Source organism: Mangifera indica, chromosome 2 (genome assembly GCF_011075055.1).
Source record: "Mangifera indica cultivar Alphonso chromosome 2, CATAS_Mindica_2.1, whole genome shotgun sequence".
NCBI lineage: Eukaryota > Viridiplantae > Streptophyta > Magnoliopsida > Sapindales > Anacardiaceae > Mangifera > Mangifera indica.
In genome coordinates, this window is record NC_058138.1 from 22,805,419 (window position 1) to 22,830,312 (window position 24,894).

At 34.0% G+C, this 24,894-nt stretch overlaps 3 protein-coding genes across 3 annotated transcripts; 1 reads left to right on the forward strand and 2 right to left on the reverse strand.

The window, feature by feature from the left end:
- Nucleotides 1-997: 997 nt before the first annotated feature.
- On the forward strand, nt 998-3,264 carry LOC123203672 (60S ribosomal protein L26-1-like). Its single transcript, XM_044620122.1, has 2 exons — nt 998-1,543; nt 2,999-3,264. Exon 1 carries the CDS (start codon nt 1,103-1,105, stop codon nt 1,541-1,543), a length of 441 nt encoding a protein of 146 aa, XP_044476057.1. The 5' UTR covers nt 998-1,102; the 3' UTR covers nt 2,999-3,264.
- Nucleotides 3,265-3,370: 106 nt separating this feature from the next.
- On the reverse strand, nt 3,371-16,020 carry LOC123203682 (branched-chain-amino-acid aminotransferase-like protein 1). The gene is given in 29 exon segments (XM_044620131.1): nt 3,371-3,764; nt 4,009-4,044; nt 4,123-4,203; nt 4,319-4,390; nt 4,527-4,610; nt 4,685-4,738; nt 5,430-5,515; nt 5,676-5,727; nt 6,142-6,228; nt 6,559-6,613; nt 7,076-7,176; nt 7,285-7,473; nt 7,885-7,987; nt 8,533-8,591; nt 8,733-8,870; nt 9,104-9,196; nt 9,319-9,390; nt 9,558-9,656; nt 9,742-9,826; nt 11,735-12,193; nt 12,373-12,443; nt 12,765-12,881; nt 13,479-13,535; nt 13,854-13,938; nt 14,303-14,390; nt 14,483-14,546; nt 14,651-14,779; nt 15,672-15,741; nt 15,822-16,020. Coding segments are annotated over 29 exon segments (2,916 nt in total). The 5' UTR covers nt 15,923-16,020; the 3' UTR covers nt 3,371-3,635.
- Nucleotides 16,021-21,722: 5,702 nt separating this feature from the next.
- On the reverse strand, nt 21,723-23,180 carry LOC123202071 (transcription factor bHLH94-like). The gene is made up of 3 exons (XM_044617798.1): nt 22,493-23,180; nt 22,018-22,404; nt 21,723-21,935 (listed from the first exon to the last, which is right to left on the reverse strand). The coding sequence occupies exons 1-3, from the start codon at nt 22,967-22,969 to the stop codon at nt 21,831-21,833; spliced, it is 969 nt and encodes a 322-aa protein (XP_044473733.1). The 5' UTR covers nt 22,970-23,180; the 3' UTR covers nt 21,723-21,830.
- Nucleotides 23,181-24,894: the final 1,714 nt, after the last annotated feature.

Consider the following 24,894-nt stretch of genomic DNA (forward strand, 5'->3'; position numbering starts at 1 on the left):
TCAGAATCCAAACAAAGAGATGACTCGACTCGATTATGGTAAAACGCGAAGTTTGTGGCGTTTAAAGCCGAATGATCGAATCACACTCCAAAGTAAGCGGAGTGACGAGAGTTTGAAAATTAGAAAAAGAAAAAGACAGTCGTTTCCTTTACCATAAGTTTTCTCAGCAACCAAACAGAACTAGGAGTAAAAATCTTCCATCTTAACAAGGAGATTCAAAGTGTTAATTTATAGGTCGGCTTTTGGCGGGTGATCTTAACATATTTTTTAATTTAAAAATGAAAATTACATTCTTGTCCTAAATTGCACGACATTTCTATACGTACCAAATGAAGAAACGGCATAGCACAAACAAAAACTTAACCATATAAAGTCTCGCCACGTGGCTTTTTGAGGAGTTTATCCAACCAAATTTTGCCAAGTGTAATTACCAGCATCCCCAATCAGTCCCTATTTTCAGTTTTCAGTGGATTGTATTGGATTTTAGTTTTTTTAAATTTCTCATTTACCCCTTCAATTACTAACTTGTAGGGATGGATTTTATCCTAACCATACTCACATAAAGGTATGTTTAAGTTTAGCTCAATTTAAAATCTTAGATCAAGTTTAATTTATTCAATTTAGTATGAATTAACTGAGTTACAAATTGAATCCCTAAATCTGTGTTCTTCTTTAGACTTAGTTATAGACAAAAGAGATTGTGCTTAGAAGTTTTACAGCCAAATAAGATATTAATAAGTATGGCCAAACTTGAGAGCAAATTCTAATCTAATGAGACCCTATTGGAACTCAATCAATTTATTGAAAAACTCCCATGACAATGTATTCAAATTCAACCTGAGTATTTTCAACCCCAGTTTAAATTAATTCAGGTTAAATCCCTCCATCCTAACACAAAGGTAGCATTGTTCGGAAAACATGGCGGTGCCGGGGTATGATTTTAAAACTATGAGGACAACTTTGACCGTATAAACAAAAACATTAGGGGTCTTCGTGATAATATCTGTAGATAAATGTGCTCTCACTTACGGTCACTTTCCCATTAACACTCCGCTCGCTGCCGCTTCAGCCAAACCCTAGCCTCGTCCAGAGCACAGCAGCCATGAAGTACAATCCGCGAGTTTCGTCGTCTCGCCGCAAGAGCCGGAAGGCACACTTCACGGCTCCCTCAAGCGTGCGCCGCGTCATTATGAGTGCGCCGCTCTCCGCCGACCTCCGCCAGAAGTACAACGTCCGATCCATGCCTGTCCGCAAGGACGACGAGGTCCAGGTTGTCCGTGGAACCTACAAGGGCCGCGAGGGCAAAGTCGTCCAAGTGTACCGTCGTAAGTGGGTGATCCACATCGAGCGCATCACTCGCGAGAAGGTTAACGGTTCGACAGTGAACGTCGGAATTAAACCTTCGAAGGTTGTCATCACCAAGCTCAGACTCGACAAGGACCGCAAGTCGTTACTCGACCGCAAGGCGAAGGGACGTGCCACCGCCGATAAGGAGAAGGGGACCAAGTTCACGACGGAAGATATCATGCAGAATGTTGACTGAGTAAGTTTGCCTTTTTCATGTTTTATTAGGATGCTTTTGTATGGTGATGTTGTTAAGATAGTTTAATGATTATGACAGATTAAAATGTAAGATCTTTCTATGAAATATTGAATCAAATTTCTTTGAAGTATCACAAATATCTCAAGATTATTCAAGCTTATTATTGCAGTACAAGATTGTGCATGTAAATGATCTAATGGGATGAACTAAGAAACTGCAGTTAATGTTGATCAATGATGAGGACCCAGAACATATAATTAGCATTGATAAAATTTTAGAACATTTAAGCTCACGCCAAATAGGGACTAGGCTGAGAAATCACAGACCTCTGCGGAGGTTCATTAGGGGTGGATTCAAACCAGCCGGGGCTTTATCTATAATGCCCTGTTTGAACTCAAACTTGTTAGCTGAACTCAAACTTGTTCAAGCTGGTGCAGTGTTATTAGAGGTGTCGATGGAAGGATAAACAGTGTCGCATCAAATCTACCCTAAGGTTGATTATTTATGTTTCTCATGTTTCAGGCAATCTTGATTCTTCTATCAATTGTGTGTAAGTTTTCAGAAACCTTTTAGTCAGAGTCTTTTTTTTTTTTTTCGAAATATTGAAGCAATAGGTGGAAATGACCAGTTTGTTTTCTTAGAAATGTAATATGTTGTTGACCTTACCTACACCATGTTTAAACCAGTTGGTATCTGGCATGATTTTAAGTAGTTGTGGTACAGACTGCAGGAGAATGTTTTCACCATCCATTTATTTATATACTGCATAGTGATAATCTGATTGAGATGATGGCATTTTAATCTTTGCAATGCTTGATGAAGATGTGAAAGTTCCGGACATCCTAAATTTGATTTTGATATTAGCACGCAGAGTCACATAGGGTTGACATCATAATGATGTAATTAAGCAGAGGATATGCAGCAACAGACAAGAAGGGATACAAGTTCATATCAATTGTTTTACCATCAACTTTAAGATAGGGTTAGATTTAAGTCAAATTAAGTTCAAGCTTATACCATCTCAAGTTCGATTCAACTTGAGAGATTCAAGTTTAAACCTAAACTTAAGATTGACAAATTCTTGTCAAATCAAACTCGATCTAAGGGATCAAACTTGGCTTCACTTAGTATTGTAGACAGCCAAAACAAAGTTGAATTGATTTGTATTTGTATTGATTAAAACAATGTCGTTTTGATAATTTTGAATCGAGTTTCCCCAAGCTTACAATTCAAACACCTCCAAGTTTGAGATTGTGCATGACCTTAATAGCATAACACCTCATAGGTTCAATATTGAGCTCAAGCTTATTTAAGAGGAGCTCATTTCAAGCTCCACTGAGCTGTGTTGACAATTAAGCTCAAATTTAAGTCAGTTTAATTTGAATTTAATCCTACTACAAACTATTTGAAGCCTTTGTACCCTCCAAACGTACTGACTTCAAATCAACTTTGCAGTTGTAGCACCGCTTGCCTCCTTTCTCGCCTTCACACCGAAAGCCCGTAAAGCAGCAAGTTTTTGCACCATGCGATGGTGATCAGATGGCACTGATCGACGATTTTTTCTTGTACACTTAAATAAAGACACTCTGACCAGACATTGTTATTGTGGCAAGATCACCAGTGACCTCATTTGTTTAAAAGCATGCGACAATGCCAATTTGGTCTTGCATGAATCTTGACACATATATTACTACTAAATATCGATCAGTTCTTATGAATCACCCGATTACCAGGCAGAGGCCAAATTAGAGGAAGAAGCAGCAGAAAGCGTTGCAGAAAAGTGAATTAATGTCGGACTGGGTGAACCTGCCTAACCATGATAAAGAATGAAATAAAAAATCATTGAAGATCTTTATACAGGCGAACATCCCAATTACAGTATCTCTATATTATTCGAGTTTATTATTTCTGAAAATGTTAAGTTATCAAAAGGTGATGAAATAAAGCAACATTTGCCCAGCAACAGACAAAACTTTATTCATACACTCAGCATACTTCATTTGCGACTGGGAAAGCAACCGCAATTCCACTGTGCCTGCAATATCTAAGGAGTAGGTGAAAAGACAGCACACCTTTCTGGAGCTGTATGCGTTCATGGCTTATGGTAGGATGGTATAGGTACTCCTGATTCTTCTGTCAATTGTTTGTAAGCATTTTGCAATCTTCGAGTAACAGGTCCAACTTTTCCATCACCGATTGCACGCCCGTCAATCTTCACAACCTGTCAAGGAGAATGAATAATTTTAGATGTTTTGAAACTGATTCAGACGCATAAAATTAAAGCAATAATTAAAAAACTCGGATTTGATTTCGTTTATATCATGCCATGAACTGAATCATATTTGGGTTCAAGGCAAGATCTAACCAGCTCAGAGATGGTGTTGAAATATGGCTCCAGTTCTTATTTATTATGCATGTCATGCTGTCAAAATTAATCATCCAAGAGAAAAAAAAAAAAAACTCACTGGACTGAGCTCTCCCATTGTTCCGGTTGTCCAAACCTGCCGAGCAACCATTGTTTAATTAAATTATATTTTACCAAGGTACTTGGTAGAGATTCTAAACAAAAACATTCTAACCTCGTCTGCAGTATGGAACTCTGATAGGCTGATTCGTCGCTCCTCTAGAACAAGCTTTTCCTTCACCACAAGGTCCATGACCTGCAATTTCAAAAATGAAATAATCATACAGGATGCCAAATAGGAAGTTTAATATCTTATCAAATGTAATGGTGTATAAAAGTCACTATGAAGAGGAAAGTTTATTATGACTTACGGTTGCCCGTGTGATGCCAGGAAGGCAATAATCAGCATGCGGTGTTAGAACACAACCTTTCTTCACCATAAACTGCAAATCAATAAAGGTGAGAAACGTAAAAATATTCAATGAGGAAACTTACACTTATCTGGAGACACTTAACAGTGTTATAAGAAAGGCGAATGTAAATAGAAAGATAGGGCCAGAAATGGATTGATAGGCTTACAATATTTGTGGCATTTGTCTCAGAGACATAACCATCCTTGTCAAGCATGATTGCATCGGCAGCATTTGCGTTATTACCCTCAACCTGCACCAGTTAAATCTAACTCTACCATCAAACTGAAATCAGAAATAGTAGTGTTATTGTTGATAGGATAATACCTTGGCAAGTATATTATTAAGGAGGTTATTGTGGTGAATCTTTGAATCCAAGTTCTGAAAAATATGATGAAAGAAGTCAATGTTAACTGAAATGCAGCATGGAAGGATGTCAGTCAAATACAACTTTTTTTTTAAAACCCTACATACATGTTAAAAATTAAAATGTATCACATGATCGATATGTTGAAAAATCGTAATATGACTGAATCTTTTAAGATAAAATGATTCCTACATCCATGAACCAGCTCCCTGAAAATAATTTTAACTATGGATAAAGACTGAATTGCTTGACACAAATCAGTACACAAAGAACACAGACCAATGGAACTCAACCAAAAATATTGAGTTGATTTTCAAAGACCTGTTGATGAAACACATATTGATTTTCACTTAACTAAATATTTGTATAATCATTTTACAAAAAAGTCAATCACACAGAAGGGCAGATCCCCTGCCTCAAAACAAAACAGTTCACACGTTGATGTCAACTTGAAAAGGATTATGCATAGACCATCGAAAAAGATACCATCAATGAAACTGACAGTATCCAGTTAGTCACAACTTTTGCAGCTTTACCGTGAAGGTCAAATGAATTGATGGCTTGATTCCTTAAAGAAAACCATTCTAGTTAATGGATGCATTGGACCTACCAACCTTGTGATGCAAAGATGTAGTAGGTAAGCCTATGTTGTATTAAAGAACCATACGCAATCCAACTGACAACAAAAACCACTAAGAATCTTACGTTTGGTGAATTACGACGTGTGGTTGCTGTCACCAAAGTTATACCATGTGTATTGTCATAGACAGGGGGTTTCCATTCAGGAAGCACTGCATTTTCAGGTTTAGCAATAAATGTATCATAAGGAAATCTGAGAAAACAAACCACCAAATCTTAATGGCTGTACAGCCAACATGCATTAGCAAGATGGGAAAGATATTCTTAGCAATGTAATTGATCCACAGTGTTGAAGTGCCAGAATTGGCTTACCAATCAAGGTGCAGCCATACAGATTAAATCCTGGGCTCATGCCAGATGTAACCTGAAAAAGATGAGAATATTCAATTCAGTCGAACAATGCGACACCTAATGGTCAGGAAAGTATTAAATTTGTCACCTCAAACTTAGTTTAATGCACAAAAGTTAATTGTGAATGAATGATAAAGCAATTGTCATATGCCCTATATATTTCACCGTCAGTTGCCTATCACACTATGCCCATCTTCAAATAACAAAGTAGCTGAAAAGATCAGAACAGGTCCTTAGAGCTATAAATCCTAAGGGAACATTTAATATACACTCCAAGAGACACCGTTATGTAACAGAAACTGCAAGAGTCTTGATAGTACAATGAAGTGGAACAACAAGACACAACATATATCTGTCGAGCTATACTGTTAGTATTTCTCCAGATCATTGAATAACAGTGAGAGAGAGGGGAAGTGAGATTATAAACCTTCTTTCCACGAGTAAGTGTCAACCGGATGTGTGCATTATCGAACATCCCATTCCTGATGAGAGTTTTGAAGATTGCTTCCTTAATCTGCAATTATTTGCGGTATGTTACAACAATGTAAAAATAAACTGCAAAAGTACTGGCAAAAGGCAATACAACAATATGCTTTTTTCATAAAAAAAATTCCTATCTCTATTTCAAAAAATCAAAAACTATAAGTCTATCTCATTTTCCGCCACTCAACAACAGCTGGTCTCAGCTCTGCACATTCCTAACAATATTTTCTTTCTTTCAGCTAAAGACTGTTATCATCCAGTATGAGAGCCCAGGTTGTGCAGATACAGTAATGATACAATTATTAGTGCAAATATATTGAAGTCAGTATAATTCAATAAATATTCTTATCCAGATGCTTACCTCTTCACGGGTTGGAACATTGTTGAAAGCTAGAGCCCTTGCTGAGTCAAACATCCTATTGACAGAAAAGTTAACTCTGATTCAAACTGACTTGTAGATTGAAAGTTTCCATAATTAATCACAATAAAGGTATAGGAAATATTCCTTTAATTGCAAAGAACTGAGAATTATCAAGCAATGACATGAAATTTAGGCATTTTTTAAAGTATAAGTTTATAAAACTCATAGCTCCAACACATCAAATGAAGTGAAAAAAAATGGTATTTTTCAAAGAAATGCTGCACTGGATTGGAGGAACTATATACATTTATGGTAAAAAAGAAGGAAAATTTGACTAAATCTGTGACTCATTCATTCATACATATATATAAGCTCATATTTGCCTTAAGATATCCAAACTCCATATAAATTGCACTTGGCGTGTCAGGGTTTTTTTATAGGTTAATGTAGTCATCAGGAAGTTGAGTGTTATAGAACCACTAACAAAATATGATACATACAGCTACCAGTCACTAACCTGTCTAAATGCTCCTCAAGCTTAAATATCTTCCCATTGTAGACTCGGAGTCCCTCCCACACACCGTCACCACCTTGGACAATCGAGTCAAACACAGAAACCTAACAGAGGTAACTGAGTGTCAGAAACCTGAAAAGTGGTGCATAAATGCTGTAGAAAGTGGAGATCATCAAATAACAGCTCATGGATTCCTTTCCATAATGAAGTACCTTTGCATCATCACGGGGTAGAATCTCATCACCAACCCATGCAAGAAGATTTTTATTTGCAGGAATTGGAAGATCTGGTTCTGGTAAAGGAGTCTTCAATAGGGATGAAGATTTTCGTAGATGATGCCGTAGCATGTTGTAAAAAGGTAGACTTTGCTCCAGTAACTCGTAATGGGAGAAGTTAAATGGCTGAAAATGAAAACTGATGAGAGTACAAGCTAAGGAAACTAATGTTCTGCTTTTCAGTCAATCTTTAAGTGATATTCAGATTGACACCATCACAAGAATATACCAAGGTGACACACAGATGATTTCACAAGAATACATATGAAAGGAAGTTGCATATTTACATGTCAATGCTGGAAGGACATGGATTGACCTTATCAATCTTTATTATCGAAGTAATCCTCTCAGTCAATAATTTCTACCACTGGGAGACACTATTCAATGTGGAATTCAAAAGTAATTTTCCTCATCCGGTCACATGTATCTTTATTGGAAGAATTTGGGCAGTTCTAGGGTAGAGATTCCTTAGATAACTTTCAGGACTTATTGAGTTCCACAAAAAATAACAAGGAAACATTATGCAAAATCACATACCTCCGGATATTTTCTTGGTGGTGTAAAGCCTGTAGACTTGTGTACACTTTCGTACCACTGTGGTGCCCATAGGCCATCTATTTGTTTGGGACCAGCTTCCCATCTGATTATATATGTACCCAACCCTTGTCAGACACATTTAAAACCATAATTGCAATCATCAAATGTATATGCAGCTACAAATTAGTATCATACGGAACAAATAAAAATTTATGGATGCTCAACATATCATGAATCAGATAGTTCTGATATTGAAGAATATAAGATGTAAATATATATTGTTGGATGCTACAAGAGAATATCTATTCAATGTGGAGAAGATGAAGTCTTGAATGGAATTGCTTGAGGACAACATGCTTACAATAAAGTAGTAAACAAGTCATGAAAGATGAGGATGATACAAAACAAGATTCTTGTAGCTGACTATAATCAGTCAAGTGCAAAGTTGAGCTATCAGTCACTAGAATCTTGCAAGAATAAAATGGCAAGGATCAAAATTGAGTTGACACTCTCTAAAATCTTGACAAATTAGACCATTCAGTTTTGCATGTAAACAACTCTTTGATTCAAAAACTTAAAAACGTAAAATCTTAACAATAGAGTAAATGAAGCAAAATGAAGTGTTCAACTGAAAAGGCTTTTGTGCACCTTAGCATTGCAGATTGAAAAGGAATATCCAAGTCTTCACAAAGGCTGCGTAAAGCGGCCTACGCATGAAGACGAATAAATAAACAGTAACCACTGAGCAAAATATTTTAAGAAATATAGCATGAAGAGTAACAAGCAGTTCATATGTTTTACAGTAGTTAATACACGTGAAGTATCATGTAAATTTAAAGCAATATAACCTCGGGATCTTGTTGAAGATCTGCTGCATCAATTATGACCGGAGTTTTTCCCAGCTCACAGAGCTCACTGTATATGGAGACCAGATCAGTCAAACCCAACTCTTTATGCGATGGATGAACAATCTTGCCAAATGATTGCTGAAAGTGCATAACAGATAAATCATACAGGGGAAAAAGTCATTTACATAAGAAATAAATAAAACCATTCATTACATTACCTCAACATAATAGAACTATTTAGCAAGAATAATATGTGCAAGTTAACAATTCTGAGCATCAACCAACACTATAATATTATGTGGACTATATGGCATAATTCATATTCTTTCAATTTGCAGAACATATGATCAAATGTAGATAATTAGTCTTACCATTACGTCAAGAGGATTTCGTATCAATATAATGTGCTTTCCTTTCCTCAACAAATCATCCGGCAAACCAGTTACCCGTTGTTTAGCTATATGCTGCACGCAATGAAAGCAAAATGAACACCAAAAGAAAAAATTACTCTAGTCATTATAAAACACAAATATGGTTACAATCAATAGAAGTCTCAATTCTTGATGAAATAATGTTTATTTATTACCTTGCAAAACCGATATTTCTTTCCTCCTGGACCATAAATGACCTCTTTTACAACCTTATTTCCATCAGATTCCTGCACACCATCACATCACACAACTAAATAGGCAATTTTAACACATCATATTTCCTACAATTCAAAGAGAGAAAAGAAAGCAACTGCAATAAAGCAAGATAAGCGAACAAACGGGATTTAGGAGGACATGGATAAGTTTTAGATGAAAAAGCTCTTGCTGAATATACCATTTTGGATAGAAGTTCCTTTTTGTACGGCCGATCAACACCAGTCACCCGAAGAAAAGTAGCATAGAGAGGTTCGTCAAGCACTTCCATGTCATCCCTCTGAAAACGAAAACAAACACAACACAACACAAAATATATAATTTCATAAAACAACTAAAGTTAAGCAGAAGAAACTGAAATCAACCTGAGCAAAGGAGTACATGAGGGCAGTGCTGAGTGATCTCGGAGGAGACCATAAGTGGATAACCTCAATCTCCCCCTCCATTTTCCTTTAAAATACTCAAATGGGTCACTGTAACAGCCGGAGAAAATTGAAAATACTCAAATCGGTTACTGCAACTGACTGTTAAACGTGTAAATGCACAACGAGTTTTAGACTTTGAGTTGCGTAAAAGAAAGAGAGAGAGAGAGAGAGAGAGAAAATGTAGCGGCTTGAGAGTTGAGGTGGGTGAGCCTTTCAATTCGGACAAGATAATCAGATGTGCCACTCCATGTGACACACCATCAACATTTCTCCACGTAAGTGTTGACATACACCTTCGATCGTAGCCAACGAGATTACGACAGCTTTACTTCCATTTCGCTTGAATTATTAGTAAGAAAACAGCTGATTACTTTCCAAATATAAAGGGTAAAGATAAGATTAGAATAAGACAGATTCCATTGCTTTTTACCAAAATAATCTGTAAAACTTTTTTACCAGTGCAATGGTATAAAAATTGTGGGGCCACTAAATTATTTCAAGTTGTCTGCCGATTGATTTGAGAATCCACGAACCACAACCAAATTTAGAAAGGCCGAACAACTGTTCCCACCCAAGGTTTGACGTACTATTTTTTATCCATTAACTTTTAAAAATTTAAATTTTCACTTATAAACTACTTCCATTAAATTTTTTTATTATAAAAATAAATAAAACTATCATTTTAATAATATTATTAAAAATATATATTATTTTTTTCAAATTTTAAAAAATAATAACTTTACTTTTATCCAAATATTTTTAGTTTTGAAAAGTAATTATTTTATCCTATCTAAATTTGTTTCTCTCTTTTCCAACCACCACTTTGTCTCCGATGACTTTCTCCTTTTACTTTCATTTAGCAACTTCCTCCTCTTTTTGACTGACTCTTCTCTTCGTGCGACAAAGAGATCTTTGTCTTTTTGTCACATGAAAAAGAGAGAAATTGGAGAGGGGAGGAAGTAGCCAAATGAAGGAAAAAGGAGAGAGTTGGTAGAGACGAAGTGATGGCTAAAGAAGGAAGAAAAAATACCTAAATGAAAAAAAATAATCATTTTCCAAAATTGAAAATGTTTAGGCAAAAATAAAATTATTAATTTTCAAATTTTGAAAAAATGGATAAAATTATATATTTTTTAATATTAATATTGAAATACCGATTTTACTTTTATTTATAACAAAAAAAATTTAGCAAAAATTTACGTATAAGTAAAATTTTGAAATTTTAAAAATTGACAAATAATAGGGGGGTTCCGTCAAACCTTGGGTGGGAACAAATGTTTTGGCCATTTAGAAAATACAGTGCTGACGGGACAGCACCAAAGCATATCAAGTCGTCTTTATGTGCCAATTGTGCAGAAACGAATCAAAGGTGATAATACTTTAAAACCCTTCATACGTGAGTTTCGAATTTACAAGTTACTAATATTGCTAAACAAGGTAACACAAATTTATTTAGTGTCATAAACTTAAGATATAGTCAAATAATTGAGAAATTGTTATGTCTAACACTCAAGGTGAATTCAAATAATAAGGACCAATTTAAGTTCAACTCAAATATAAAATAAGCAATTCAAGTAAACAGTAACCTTAAAGACTAATAAGGATAATTATAAAAGAAAAAAATCTCAATAAAAAATAAAGAATTGTAAAAAAAAGAAAAAAGAAAACAACCATTGACAAAACAAACTCTAATGTTGACACCAATCTAGAATTGAACTTAGACTTGACTTCAATTAAAATTTGACTTGACTTGAATTGAAATTGAATTCAAACCCAAATTAACTTAGCTTAAAGGTACCTCTGGTTTATATGAATAAAATTGAAAAAAAAAAAAAAAACCATTATATTTCAATAAATCAACCATGGCAAACCATTCACTCATGAATCACATAAGCCCAGATATTGAAAACCGAAACACGGGTAGAAAAAATACTGTTAATTAATGCATGATACAATGAATAATCTAATACTAGATCGTTCATAAGATTGCATGTAAGGAAGCAAATTATAGGGCCTAAATGATTCAGTAATATCTGTAATAGCAAGATTAGACTGCTTTGCCAGTGCAATAAAGCAACTGAAAGTGTCAATATTCCGAATGACAGAAGCGATATAAGCCACAGGACCTTCACTTGATGTAAAGATGGCAGCTTCTTTACAAGCATCAATCCCATTTAGGCTAGAATAGCATCTACCTAAGCCATTTGCACACAGAATTTTTCCCTGGTTGGCATTGTTAACCTTTTCATGACCACATTTGCTATCAGGGATTGAGCCTGTGGAACTCTCTTTCTGTGTTAGAGAATCTGATTTCTTTTTATTCAAGAGAAATGATAAAACTCGAACAAGATGTGGGAGGCATGATGGATCATAAATTACATCTGCACCCAGACTGCCCAAAGAGGAATAGAGAAATTAGTGCAGGTAAAATTAATAAACACTTCCGTATGAACTAGCCCGGTCGTTTGCTACTTTCAGATAGGCAAACCTAGGTAATTATAGCATATGCATGACAGGTCCATGCACTCATTCATAACAACAATAAATTATAAGATGGCCAAAAATACTCACACAATCTCTGGCATAAAGTCATGGACCTCACTTTCTGAAGCAGATTCCCAGGGCAGATGAATGCACTTGACCTGAAATTTACAATTAATTTCACTATTAACAACACAATTCTTTTGTATTCTCTTAAGTGGACTTCAAATTCCTTGTACTTCAATATCCAAGAATCACTTTTTATCTACAATGTAATGATACATTGGTTCAACTACCATGTGCCCATATTTGATAGTTGAAGTAAAGTTTATAGGACAGAAAACTTTAGGTTATTCCCAATGGCATCTTGACACCTCCATGCAAAGGGAAAGACTGAGTACCATTTTGTTGATTTTAAAATTAACCAATTAGATAAGCAGTGATGAAAATGCTAAGACAACAAAAAGACTTATGAAACTTACCACATCTAAATCTTCAACAGTTCTTTCAGACAAATCAGTTTCATTGCTTAACTGGTTCAACTCCAAATTAGACCTCAAGTTGGCTAGTGTTGATAGGTCACCATCAGTCAAGATAACCTGAATCAATTATATGTTTTTTTTTCCCACAGAAACAGTAATGGTTAGTCAATTCTAGATTACCATTTGAAGAAAAATGAAGATTTACTTGTATTTTATCAAAAGAAGAGCCCTAAAAATGAGGCATTCACCAGCATCCAAACCCCAATGCTGTAACTTAACTGCAGCATACAATAAGGTAGTACATAATTGAAGCAGTTACATCAAAGCAAACAGAAAATTCCATTTCCAGATGTTCCTTAACTGCAAAAATTCAATTTCCAGTCACTCAACTATTTCATTTTGATCCGTCAAGAAAGTTACCACAAGTCCATCAAGCTTTGACCATCAACAGTGAAGACAAGAGGTTATAATTCATTCAAAATTATTTGTTTCAGAGGCAAGCAAATAGTAGATATATGTTTGACCCGTATCTGTCCACACAGTAGCTCTTTCACTGTGTAGTCATCAGAAGCCAATACATTACTTTAGGAGCATAAACTATGGAAGCAACCAATTTTAGAAGGATCCAATCCACAATGCTCCACATTCTTCTTAATTTGATGCAACAGAATCTTAAAATCAATACCAAGTATGCATGAGATTTGGATAACATACCTTTGCTGCTTTTGCTTGGGCAAGGCAAATTCCAACCAAACCAACCCCTGAACCAACCTGCAAAAATGAAAAAAGAAAGTTTGTGATTATCAAAGACCAACAGAAATATAATACTAGCCAAATTCACAAGAGTTAAAAAGAGGCATTATCTACACTAGCATTGTGAGATACAAAATGTGTAAAGATGGAAAAACCAGCCATAGTTGTGTCCTTTCTTTTCTGCCTTTTCTTTTACCAATATAATCATATGATTTTCTATAAACTTAGTAAAGAGTTCAACCACATGCACTATATAAAGTTAATCAGTTATTTGATTAGCCTACAAGTAATTGCAATTTCAAACAGAGAAAACATATTCTTGAACAAATAACTTACCTCAAAACAAGATTTATTAGAGAATATTTCCGGAAAAGAAAGTATAAACTCTGACAAGTAAAGGCTGGAGGGCCAAATTGAACACCTGAAAGTAAATAAGAGCTACTTATGATATTAATATTTTGCATGCTAAACACAACTTCATGAAACAACTTTATGCAAATAAGAAATGACCAAACTAATAACTGTACATAAGCACAGATGTAAAATGGTGTTTAAATTGTCATTATTTACCACATCAGTAACTTTAAAGCAAACAGATATACATTGCACAACATACAGGAAAGAAGAAAAGAAAAAATACATAATAAACACAAACACACAGGGAACAAGTTGAAAGACTCATTACATAATCATAACACAAGTACAGTGTTTCAGATATCAATACACCTTTACAAGACAAAGATAATAAAAACAAAAAGGGAACAAAAATCAACACTGAAGCATACCCTGTATCTCCTTCAAGCATGTTGAGGGAACACTGAAGTGGCACCATCAATTTCCTTGACTTTGGACAACTTGGTAGATCAAAAATACCTACAAGTCCTAAATCATCAGCTAAACTTATTCAATGACACAAATAAAAGGTAAGCACCAATCACAGACGTCACATAGATAATAGTTATTACCATCTGGAAAAAGAAAAGTAATGTATTTACAGACCCTCTTACTCTTTTCAGCCAAATGTTCATCCTACAGAGCCAAAAACTTGTCAACCATTAATTAAGCATGACTAGAAACATGAATACTTCAATGAAAAACAAAACAATAAGATAATATCCAACCTTAAGCTCTACCTTCAAAGAAGTCATAATGTGAGCATATTGTTCATATAGTTCATCCAGAACATCACCATGGTTTGACTCAATTTCAACAATGAGTTTCTTCAAAAAGTTCTTGACATAAGGCACATAACCTTTTCCATTCTGCATAAACGGTTCAACTAAACCAAGCTTTATTTTCAAGAAACTAACCAACCAATCAAATTATAATAGTGTTGGAGACTAAAAAGAAAATAATCCACATCTAATAAAACTGAATAAAGTGAGTGATAAATAAATGTGATGGATTAGACTTTAACGTAAACCAATGGGTTTTATGTAATATGGGTTTCGATCTCCACACTTATAAGACCAATATATTTCGATATAGTATTAGAGTACAAATCAAACAACAGGTCTAACAGTTTAAAGTATTCCTAGATATAAGTGATAATGCACTTGTCCAAACGGACTCACCTAAATGATGGCCCTAACAGCCCATAGCGGTTGCAATTAAGGGAGGATGTTGGAGACTAAAAGAAAAAGAATCTCACATATAATAAAAGTGAATAAAGTGAGTAGTATATAAATGTGATGGATTGAACCTTGACACAAACCAATTGGTTTTGTGTAATATGGGTTTTGATTTCCATACTTATAGGCTTAACATATTTCCGACAAACAGCAACAACATAAAACACAAAATATTGAGCTTAGTTAAGAACATCTTAGAGAATGCTTTTATTTTGTAACAGCTTTACAGACCAGAAGTCATTCCAGAGCATTTTTACGACTGCAAAATCAACAAACACTATAAAATTGACTAGAATGGCGAGTTTCTTCAATTTTCAGAATAAAAAGGAAAACATAAGAAAAGTGCAATAAAATTATTACTCATTTTGAAAATGTATATCATATTAACACCATTTCTACAAATTAATTCATGTTCTTGAAATAAAGGCCATCTAGAACCAAAACTTCCTTCAATTTCATATTCCATTTGTAAGCACGATATTGGATACGGCCAAAACAATTCAACATTAATAATAAAACTCACGGCTTCGCTAATAAAAGAATTCCAAATAAACCTCTGAACGTTCTCCGTCACCGATCCACCACCACATGCTCTGCGCTTCAGACAATTAAACGAAATCATAACAAAATTTGAAAAAAAAAAAGACTGAGTTGAATATGAAGCGAAGAATACCTCGCAAGGGAGATAAGAGAGTCTGCTGGTTCCATGGCGAGAAAGGCGGAAACGAGATGGAGGTCGGGAGGAGCCACCGGGTCAAGCCCTTGGTCAGCCATGGCTGCGCGATTCAAAACTGTGGTTTAGGGAGGGTTTAACTAAGTTGGCACCGAGGTCCCAGAAGCGCAGTCGCGAGCCGTGGTCAAGAGAAAAGGCTATTTGTCAGGGACTATTTGTTAAGGATTATAACTCTTATCACCCCATAAGTTTGAGAAATATATTACTCCTCTCACATTTCCAAATATCTCAACAACTTCCCATCACCGTCAAAACCTTAGGGAGTCGTTTGATTTGGATTTTTTAAGATTATCTTGGTAATACATCTTTTATTCCCTTGTTTGGTTTGTTAGTAATAAAATATTACAATAATCTTCTATTACCAATACTGACGTGGCAGGTAATATAGGTAATAATCTGATTACCACATTCACTTTAGGTATTTAAAGATTACTGAGGTAATCTTAATTTTATTATAATTATATTATCATTTATTAATTTTTTGAAACAAAAATAAATTTATTTTTAATTAATTGACAAATAATATAAAAAATATTTTAAAATAATTATATTCAAAGATATTTAAGTAAAATAATTTACTAGTAATCTTTTATTATCTTTAATCAAACACAATAATTATTTATAACTACCAAATTTTATCAAACATAGTAATTATTTATACCCAATAATCTTCTAAGTAATCTGTCTTCAAAGTAATTTTTATGTTTTAATAATAAAACATTATCTAAATCAAACGCCCCCTAAAGGTAAATTTGATTTGGTCCGTATAATCTATATTTTATTATCTAAAATTTGGTACAAACTAACTTTCTATTTATTAACTATAAAAAATCTAAATATCTACAAATTTATTAAATTTTATTATTATTGTCAGAGATAAAATTATCATTTAATAAAAATATTTAAAAACTAAAAATTTATTACATTTTCACCTTCTAAGTTTAAAAACTAATAATTCCCCCTACCCAAAGCTTGAAAAACTTACATTTTCTTCTAAAATTTTTCCAACATGTTGTCGACACTCAAAGATAGCAATGTTCTCCCTCCCTCTCGACTTTTTTCTCAGTTGTGCTCCATTTTAGACCATTATTGATCTACAAAGACGAACCGTTCATCTCCAACAAAGACTAAACGTCTTCATCATTCTCTCTCAAACAACGAAGACATGTCTTCGTCAGTTGCTTTCTTGATCAATGATGGCCAGAAATGGAATGAGAGAGGGAGAAGGGAGAGAGAGAGAATGCAACCGTCAACAACGGTGGTTAGAAAAACCCTACAAGAGAATATTCATTTTTCAAACTTTAGATGGGGGTATTTGTTAGATTTTTAAATCTAAAGGAAAAATAATAAATTTTTAGTTTTTTAAAATATTTTTGTTAAATAACAATTTTATCCCTTATAATAATAATAAAATTTAACAGACAGATGAATATTTGAATTTTCGATAATTAACGAATAAAAAGGTAGATTTGTACCAAACCTTGGGTGGGACATAGTTATTTGGTCTTAAAAATTTTGATAATTTTTTATTTACTAGATAAGGTTGCAATAACTTTACCTTTACTCATTAAATTTTTAAAACAAAAACACTTGTCTCTCTAATTAAAAAAAAAAAGTAACTTAATTATTATTATGATTATATTACTCTTATTAATTAAATTTTTTAGATAAAAATACTCTTATTTCCGGTTAAAATTACAAAACAACTAATCTCAAGTGTTGGCTGGCTCTTCGAGTTTTTGGTCTCACCATTTTGCAAGACTGAGATAAGAAGACTCGTTGATTTTGTCCTGTGCACCCCACAAACTACGACTTGTTGAGGCTGAGATGAAAAGATGGTTCTAGGGTGAGGTCAAGATCGAGATGAGCTTGAGATGAGAAGATTACCTCCACACTTTAGAACTGGAGGTGGCCACAAGGGTAAGGGAGCAAGCCTTAACCACCGCTACATATGAGCCGACCATCTAGAGCACCAACACTAATATTTAAGTAGCAGCCGAACTCTTAAATTTAGCTTCAACCTTTTGATTTATTATGTTTTTTCCCTGTTATTTTCATTTGACCCTTTTACCATATACATGTCATAATTTTCATAATCGTCAAGTAATCTATTTCGCATGATAATGATAAAACAGTCACATCGCCTTTGAACTGTCATGATTATGATAAAACAGTAATCTATTGAACTGTCTCCATTGAACTGTCATGATTATGATAAAACAGTAACATTCTCTGCGGGTCCAGATTCTTCAGAGTGTGTGCTATTTATACTGAGTTTGAATTATCAAATCAACATCTAGACGTGTACCAATGATGGAAGTGGTCATGGAAGACTCATGCTCTCGCTGAATTAGGGTTAGGGTTTTCTGGTCTTGTTGATGGTTTAGCTGATATGAACGGAGTTCTATATTTAGCTTTCGGTAGAATAATGTATGTTCGCTTTAAAGTGCTACAAATGAGTAGAACGCATATCCCTACTTCCGAATATAGGGATGGCAATGCTCCCTAAAAACCAAACCAAATCCATATGGTAAAGAATATATAACACATACCATTCGTCCATAATAAATCTATCACCAGTCCATCCGTCAAGAGAATTGATCAAAACTCAGACCGACCCTTTATCAAATCGAAGCTCGAGTATGAAGATAATAAAATATATTTAAATATATAAGATTTGGGTCTTGGGTTGTCAAAATACCACCAAAAATAAAATAATGATGAACTATTTATGCTAATGAATTAAACTATTTAAATCAGAATTTTACAATGTTTTTATCTTCTTATTTTAAGATTAGTAGGCCCTTTTTGGTTTCTAGGTTTCACAATATTGTGATTGGTAATAAAGAAAATAATAGTTTGTAACAGTGAAAGAAAGTAACAAAACCATGCCAACCCAACCTGACAAATAGCCAATACCATGGACCCAACACACACAATAATTGTAACACTGACTGATTCATACAACATCACAGAAGCCCTCTAATATCACGTCATGCAGGATTCTGATCCTCTCCCTGGCATCATCTATCTGGATCTCTACCTCTCTATGTACCTCCTGAAGAATCAACAATATTTTCTTTCTCCAATTTTCCTGAGTTTATGGATTGTTTTTGTTTAGTGAATGAAGAAGGAAGCAGTTGATTGCAATGGCTTTTTTCTTGTGTTTTTAGTAGGAGCTAGAATAGAGTAAGGAAACACAATATCTGTTCCTGTCAAGGTCACAATCTGAGCTCTTGTTGGTATGTCACATCAGAGATTTTTATGTTTTTTCATCATCGTTGATAATTGGGTAGAGTAGAGAATGTTTGGGCCATCCTACAGGGATAAAAAAACAAACCTGGGAAAATCAAAATATTATCCTGAATTGTACCTTATTCTCCATTCTCTAAAGTAAAACATGTCATTATATACCATGGGTCTTAAAAAAACAAAAAATACTACTCAGATTCAACCTTTAAAAAAAAGAAAACTAAAAAGTTTTGTCCTGTTGCAGGGCCAATCTGTGGGAACAAAATTAAGATGGTAGCTTCAACCTTGAATGTTATTTTATGGTTCCTTTTCAATTGCTGTATGGGGGTTTGTCATTGTTTTTTTTTTTTTTATGTGACTTTTTTCTCTTTTGCTTTATTCTGTTTGATAGAAGGAAGGAAATCATTATCTGCAATTAAATATATAGATATATATATGTGCTTTTAAGCCTAATCTCCCATTTCTCTTTTTGTAATTCTTTTGGGATGCAACACCATTAATGCAAGTGGCATATAAAAACATTAAAAGTTTTCACACTTGTGCTTTTATATTAAAAGTTCACAAATAATATGAGAGAGAGAGAGAGAGAATTGGAATCATTCACTCAACCAGACGCTCCCCACTACAAAACAACAAGGTAAGACAGATAGAAAAAGAGAGAGCGAGAGAGAGGGAGAGAGTTTTTAGGGTTGGAATCTTCTGAATTATAAAATTTTAACCTAGCTCAGTTCCTCTCTCTTTGCTCTTGCTGCCGCTAGTATCAAGAAATTATATATATATATTTTTTGCTCACCTGTGAACTTAAAAGAGCTTTGCTAGACTCTTCTACGCACACTGCATGTGAAATTTATTATATAAAAATTTGAAGACTGTACTTATTATTCTCCCAATACTACTACTGCTCAGAAATTTATCAGACAGTATCGTTGATCCTTATCTTTCTTGCTGCATACTTGTTCATTTTTTATTGGTTCATTTGTAAAGGTATTCAGCCACAAACAGCTACTCATAATTAGGGTTAGCTAGATCCCGTGTTCAATCAAATTCACTATTCGGATTCAACTGTCATCAATCAACTTTAACAAATTCAAATCCGACATTATACTTGTGATCTGAGCTCAAGTCAATCTTAGGCTCAATTTAGTTCAGATAGGATATAGTCTAAATCATAATTTGACATGCTCAATCAAATTTGCTATGCAGATTGAACTGCTATCAATCAATTTTAGCGAATTCAAGCCGAATATTATACTTGCAATCTGAGCTCAAATCAGTCTTAGACTCAATTCAGTTCAAATGGAATCTAGTATGGTGTTTTATCTCAATTATGCATGGCTTGCTACAGAACTCTAGTTATCAAGATCTCTAAAAAATTTCAGGCCCTTCACATTTGATAGCAATGTTTGAATCCCAGCATACATACCAGATGAAGTTGAGCCCCAATATTGTGAAGATACATGAAGAAATTAAGAACAGAGGTAATGATGTAGCAAAGATCTAAAGATACAGAAACGTGACTGTTTTCAAAGCTGAAATCATCCATAGTCAACTGTCTGTTAATCACAAACTTTATTCACTTTTATTGATAAAATCTGGCCTCACTAACACCCCACCAACATATCAATTTCTAACACCTAGGGATTCGCCTGTGAATGTCGTTCGTACGACTTTATGGGGCCAAATTATGTTCAAGCTGCAAATGATTTTGATTCAAAGTTACTTTAAAATCATCTTGCCTATTTCTACATACAATATTCCATTATGTTATGTCTTTGCTAATGGACCAGCTAGCACTAGTTTGCTTCTTCACAAGATCACAATCAAAAGGAAAAAACAAAATAAAATAATGTGGGGTTTCAGAGAAAAAAGCTATTATCCTTCTTCTGAAGCTGTTCATGGCAGCTCTCTCTCTTTAGTTCTTGTTCATCTTTTAGCTTTTCAGAAGCAAAATCTTGAATATTTTCAGAGTTTGCTCTGACTTTGCATGTGATATGAATTATATTTATATTAATTATATTTGAATTAAATAAAATACTTCAACAATATCTTGTCTTGTGATCACTCGCGAGAAGTCTGCCATTTTTTTTAACTTAATGGCCTCAAATTCATAACTTCAATTAACACTAACAAATCATGTGTATATAAAAGCAGCTTTTGTTGCTTCTTGTTGGTCAATTATTTGCAGGCAAAACTGGAATTGTGGACTATAATCATGCAGAATAAAAGTTGCCATAAAAGGAAAATTAAAAATCCTATATATTAATTATATATGAATTAAATAAAATATTTGCCCAAAATTTTAAAAATTAAGCTTGATTTAATATAGGTAAATATAGACAAACATTATCACAATCAGTACAGGACTCTTTACATTAATTATTGGAGTAACAGTAAAGGTTAATTGATTTGACCCCCATTTATGAGTGGCTTAAATTTAAAACAATTTCCTTTTAAAATTTAAAAGAAAAAAATTCCAAAAGATGAACAACCCATTAGCAAAAGGCAACAAACAGACAAACTACACTAAATATAAATGAAATGGGAGAAGATTAAGAGTAATTGCAGTGAGTAATTTCAGGTACAGACTAATTAAAAAGCAAAGAAAGTACCCATTAAATGGTGAGAAATTCAAGTAGCAGCAAATCACAGTGGGAAACTAAATCTTGATCTCAAGCTAAATCTAAGTCTGAATCTAAATCACATATTTGAATTGAACATAGCATCTTCTTGAATCCTACCTAGCAACTGATGCAGAGCTTTCGCAATGTCATCCACTGAAGTCAGCTTACAGTCATCTTCTACCTGTAATTTATCCAAAAAAAAAAAAATTCAAACACTTGGTAAAATTGATATAATTTTTCTTTAAATAATTGATTAGGCTCACCTTGACACTGAGAGAATAGAGAACAATATGCTCAACAGTTGTGATATTAAGGTGCAAGATTGTGAGGCGCATAGTATGCAGCCCAGAAACAAGTTTTAGGAGCTGTTTGGGCCGCCTTTTTGATCTTATTCTGAGGTTTGCATGGCTCTCAACCATGCTGACTTCGATGTCACCTATGGCGGATTGATTCTGAAGACCACTTGTTGTTTCACCATCACAGAGACTTGAACCTGTTGAGTACTGTGGAAATGTGAAGAATTCAGCAAAAGGTGAACAGCTCTCGGATTTTTCCTTCATTAGTTCTTTCTGGCCGCCAAGTAACTGAAGCTTGTGCTCCAGCTCCTTCACAAAATTTATAGCGGCTCCTACAATCGATGCTTGATCGGCCTAATAAACAAAGGAATTGCATATTTAATTAATGTTACTGGTTCAAAAATTGATTAAAGAAAAATGTTTGCAAAAAAAAAAAAAATACCCTTTGAACATAAGATTCAGGCATTAGTGAGCGAAGAATAGAGAGATATTCGTTCATTTGTTTCCTTCTATTGCGCTCCACAGCAATGTGAGTCATTCTTTGATTCTCGATCTCTTCTTTGTTCTTCCGGCTCTTGGATCGCCGCCGTTTAGGCCGAGAAATAGGCATGCTTGTGGCTGCTGAAGAGTCCATTTGAGCTGTACGGTCTTGGATCAAGGTTGAAGATGAGCCATGATTAGGATTATTGATGGTGTTATTTGTAGCATCTGAGGATGAATTTGGCTGGTACAACTCATTGAAATAGCTATGGAGAAAATCACTTTCTGTTTGGTTGTCAAGAAAGTGATCCAAAGAGAATTTATCTTCAGCTTCTAATTTCTCCAGACCGCCGCAGTCATAGCCCCAGCTAGACGTTCCCAACAAGCCATTGTAGATGCTCAAAACATCTCGCTGATAAACAACTGCCTCAAGTGCCATTGACAATCACTTAACTAAAGCTCTTTAATTAAGTACTCTTTGTAATTTTTAAGGCCGACCCACATGAAGAAAATAAAAGGAAGAAAGAAGAAGTGTAGAGAAGAGAAGAAACCCCAAAGAGAGAGCAGTAATGCCTAGATCATTGTTTCGATGAGCTTTTTAAAGCCCTTCTTGATGAGCCGAAATCTACAGTGTTCATTGCACGTGAAACAGTATAAAATTTTACTGGAAGAGGGAGGCTTCAGCAAAGAATATTTTATTTTATTTTTTTTAAGGAAATTCCTGGATAAATAATTTGCTTCTTCTTTCTCTAAAAGCTCAAAAGATGGTATAATTACACCTCCTCACTCTCCAATTTTCAGCCACACCTGTCATTTCATTCTTAATTGATTGAAAATGATAATTAATTACAAAAATTATCTTTTAAGTGGGCATTGACTGGAACAAAATATTGAGCCCAAAATTTGCGCATTTGACAATAACCCAATATCAACAAAATTAAATAAATAATAAATATAAAAATAATTATAAATAATATCTTATTATTATATGATTATACTATTTAGAATTAGAAATAAAATAATATTAATTATATAATAATATATAATTATTTATACTAAAGTTTATGTTTATTATTTGTACACATAATCAATTTAATACTTATAAAATGATTTGATTAAATTTTTTTTATATACAAATAGTAGGTACAATAAATATAAATAAATTAATCTATCATCTTATGATAAAATGATTTAATAATTTATTTTATCACCAATTAAAAATAAATTGATCATAGGATGATGTAATTTATTTTTATTCATTAAAAGAAGTATTATGTATAAGTATCTCTAAATAAGAGAAATTAATTGCAATTACACTTTTAGGGTTTAGCTTGTATATTTCAAATTCTATAATTTAAAGTATAGATATATTAATTAACCCGTGATTGTTGGGAGCATTAGACAGCAAATTTTTAATTTGTAAGATTAATAGATAAATATATACCCTAGTTTACATCTTAACTGTTACCAAAATTATGTAACAATATTGAGTTTGAGTCTGAGTCTTGAGTCTTGGCTTAATGCAGAGAGCGTGGGATACACATTAACCAAAGAAGAAAAGGGTTCGTCATTTGGTAATAATACAGTCGGTCTCGGTCGACGTACGAGCACACAGAGAGGGCTGAGAAAAAGGCTGAAATAGCACAGATTCTTACCAATTTCTGTGAACATGAGCAAGAGAGAGAGAGACTGATTGATTGAAACAATGTAATGTAGCTACAAATTTACATAGCTGAGCTCGTGAGAAGTGCGCAGAAGGAATCCATGTGACCATGCAAACAGCCAAAACTCCCCCATGCCAATTGATTTTGTGTGTTTTTTTTTTCAGAGAAATCACCATGTGCATGCATTTGCATGTTTGCGCACATTGTTTCATTTTCATTTTGCTTATTTAGCAGTGTTTTTCTTTTCCTTCAATGCATTATTTCAGGTATGAACTCAGCTACCATTCCCAATATTAGAGATTGCCACAATGCCTTCTCTATGCATACTTCAAAACCCTTTTCAGCAATTTTTAATTCGTGTACATAATCACAATCCCATCAATAAATGTTAATGATGAAAAGTAAGCCGGATTTTATAATAATAATTGAAAGATGTCAAACCCAAATCAAGAAGTCATTGCCAGCTAAAGGATTCATAATTCATTATATGCAAACAAACTCTACTTTCCTTCTTCCACATTTCAACTAATGATCAGCTAAGAACATTAAAGAAATATTTAGACCTAACTGGCATTGGTTTGAATGTATCAATAATATTGTTTTTTAAGAGATACGATCCTCAAGAAGAGGGTTGCAAGTCAATTTGGATCAACCCCACCTTTGTCTTTCAATTTAACTAATTTCCTTTAAAGCTGGTTTG

Excerpts from the sequence above, each read along its gene's own strand:
- LOC123202071 (XM_044617798.1), bottom strand. The coding sequence starts at position 22,969 with ATGGCACTTGAGGCAGTTGTTTATCAGCGAGATGTTTTGAGCATCTAC. Across the intron at positions 22,405-22,492 it reads CTGAATCTTATGTTCAAAGG|GCCGATCAAGCATCGATTGT; the intron begins GTATTTTTTTTT and ends TTTGTTTATTAG. Across the intron at positions 21,936-22,017 it reads TCTATTCTCTCAGTGTCAAG|GTAGAAGATGACTGTAAGCT; the intron begins GTGAGCCTAATC and ends GATAAATTACAG.
- LOC123203672 (XM_044620122.1), top strand. The coding sequence starts at position 1,103 with ATGAAGTACAATCCGCGAGTTTCGTCGTCTCGCCGCAAGAGCCGGAAG.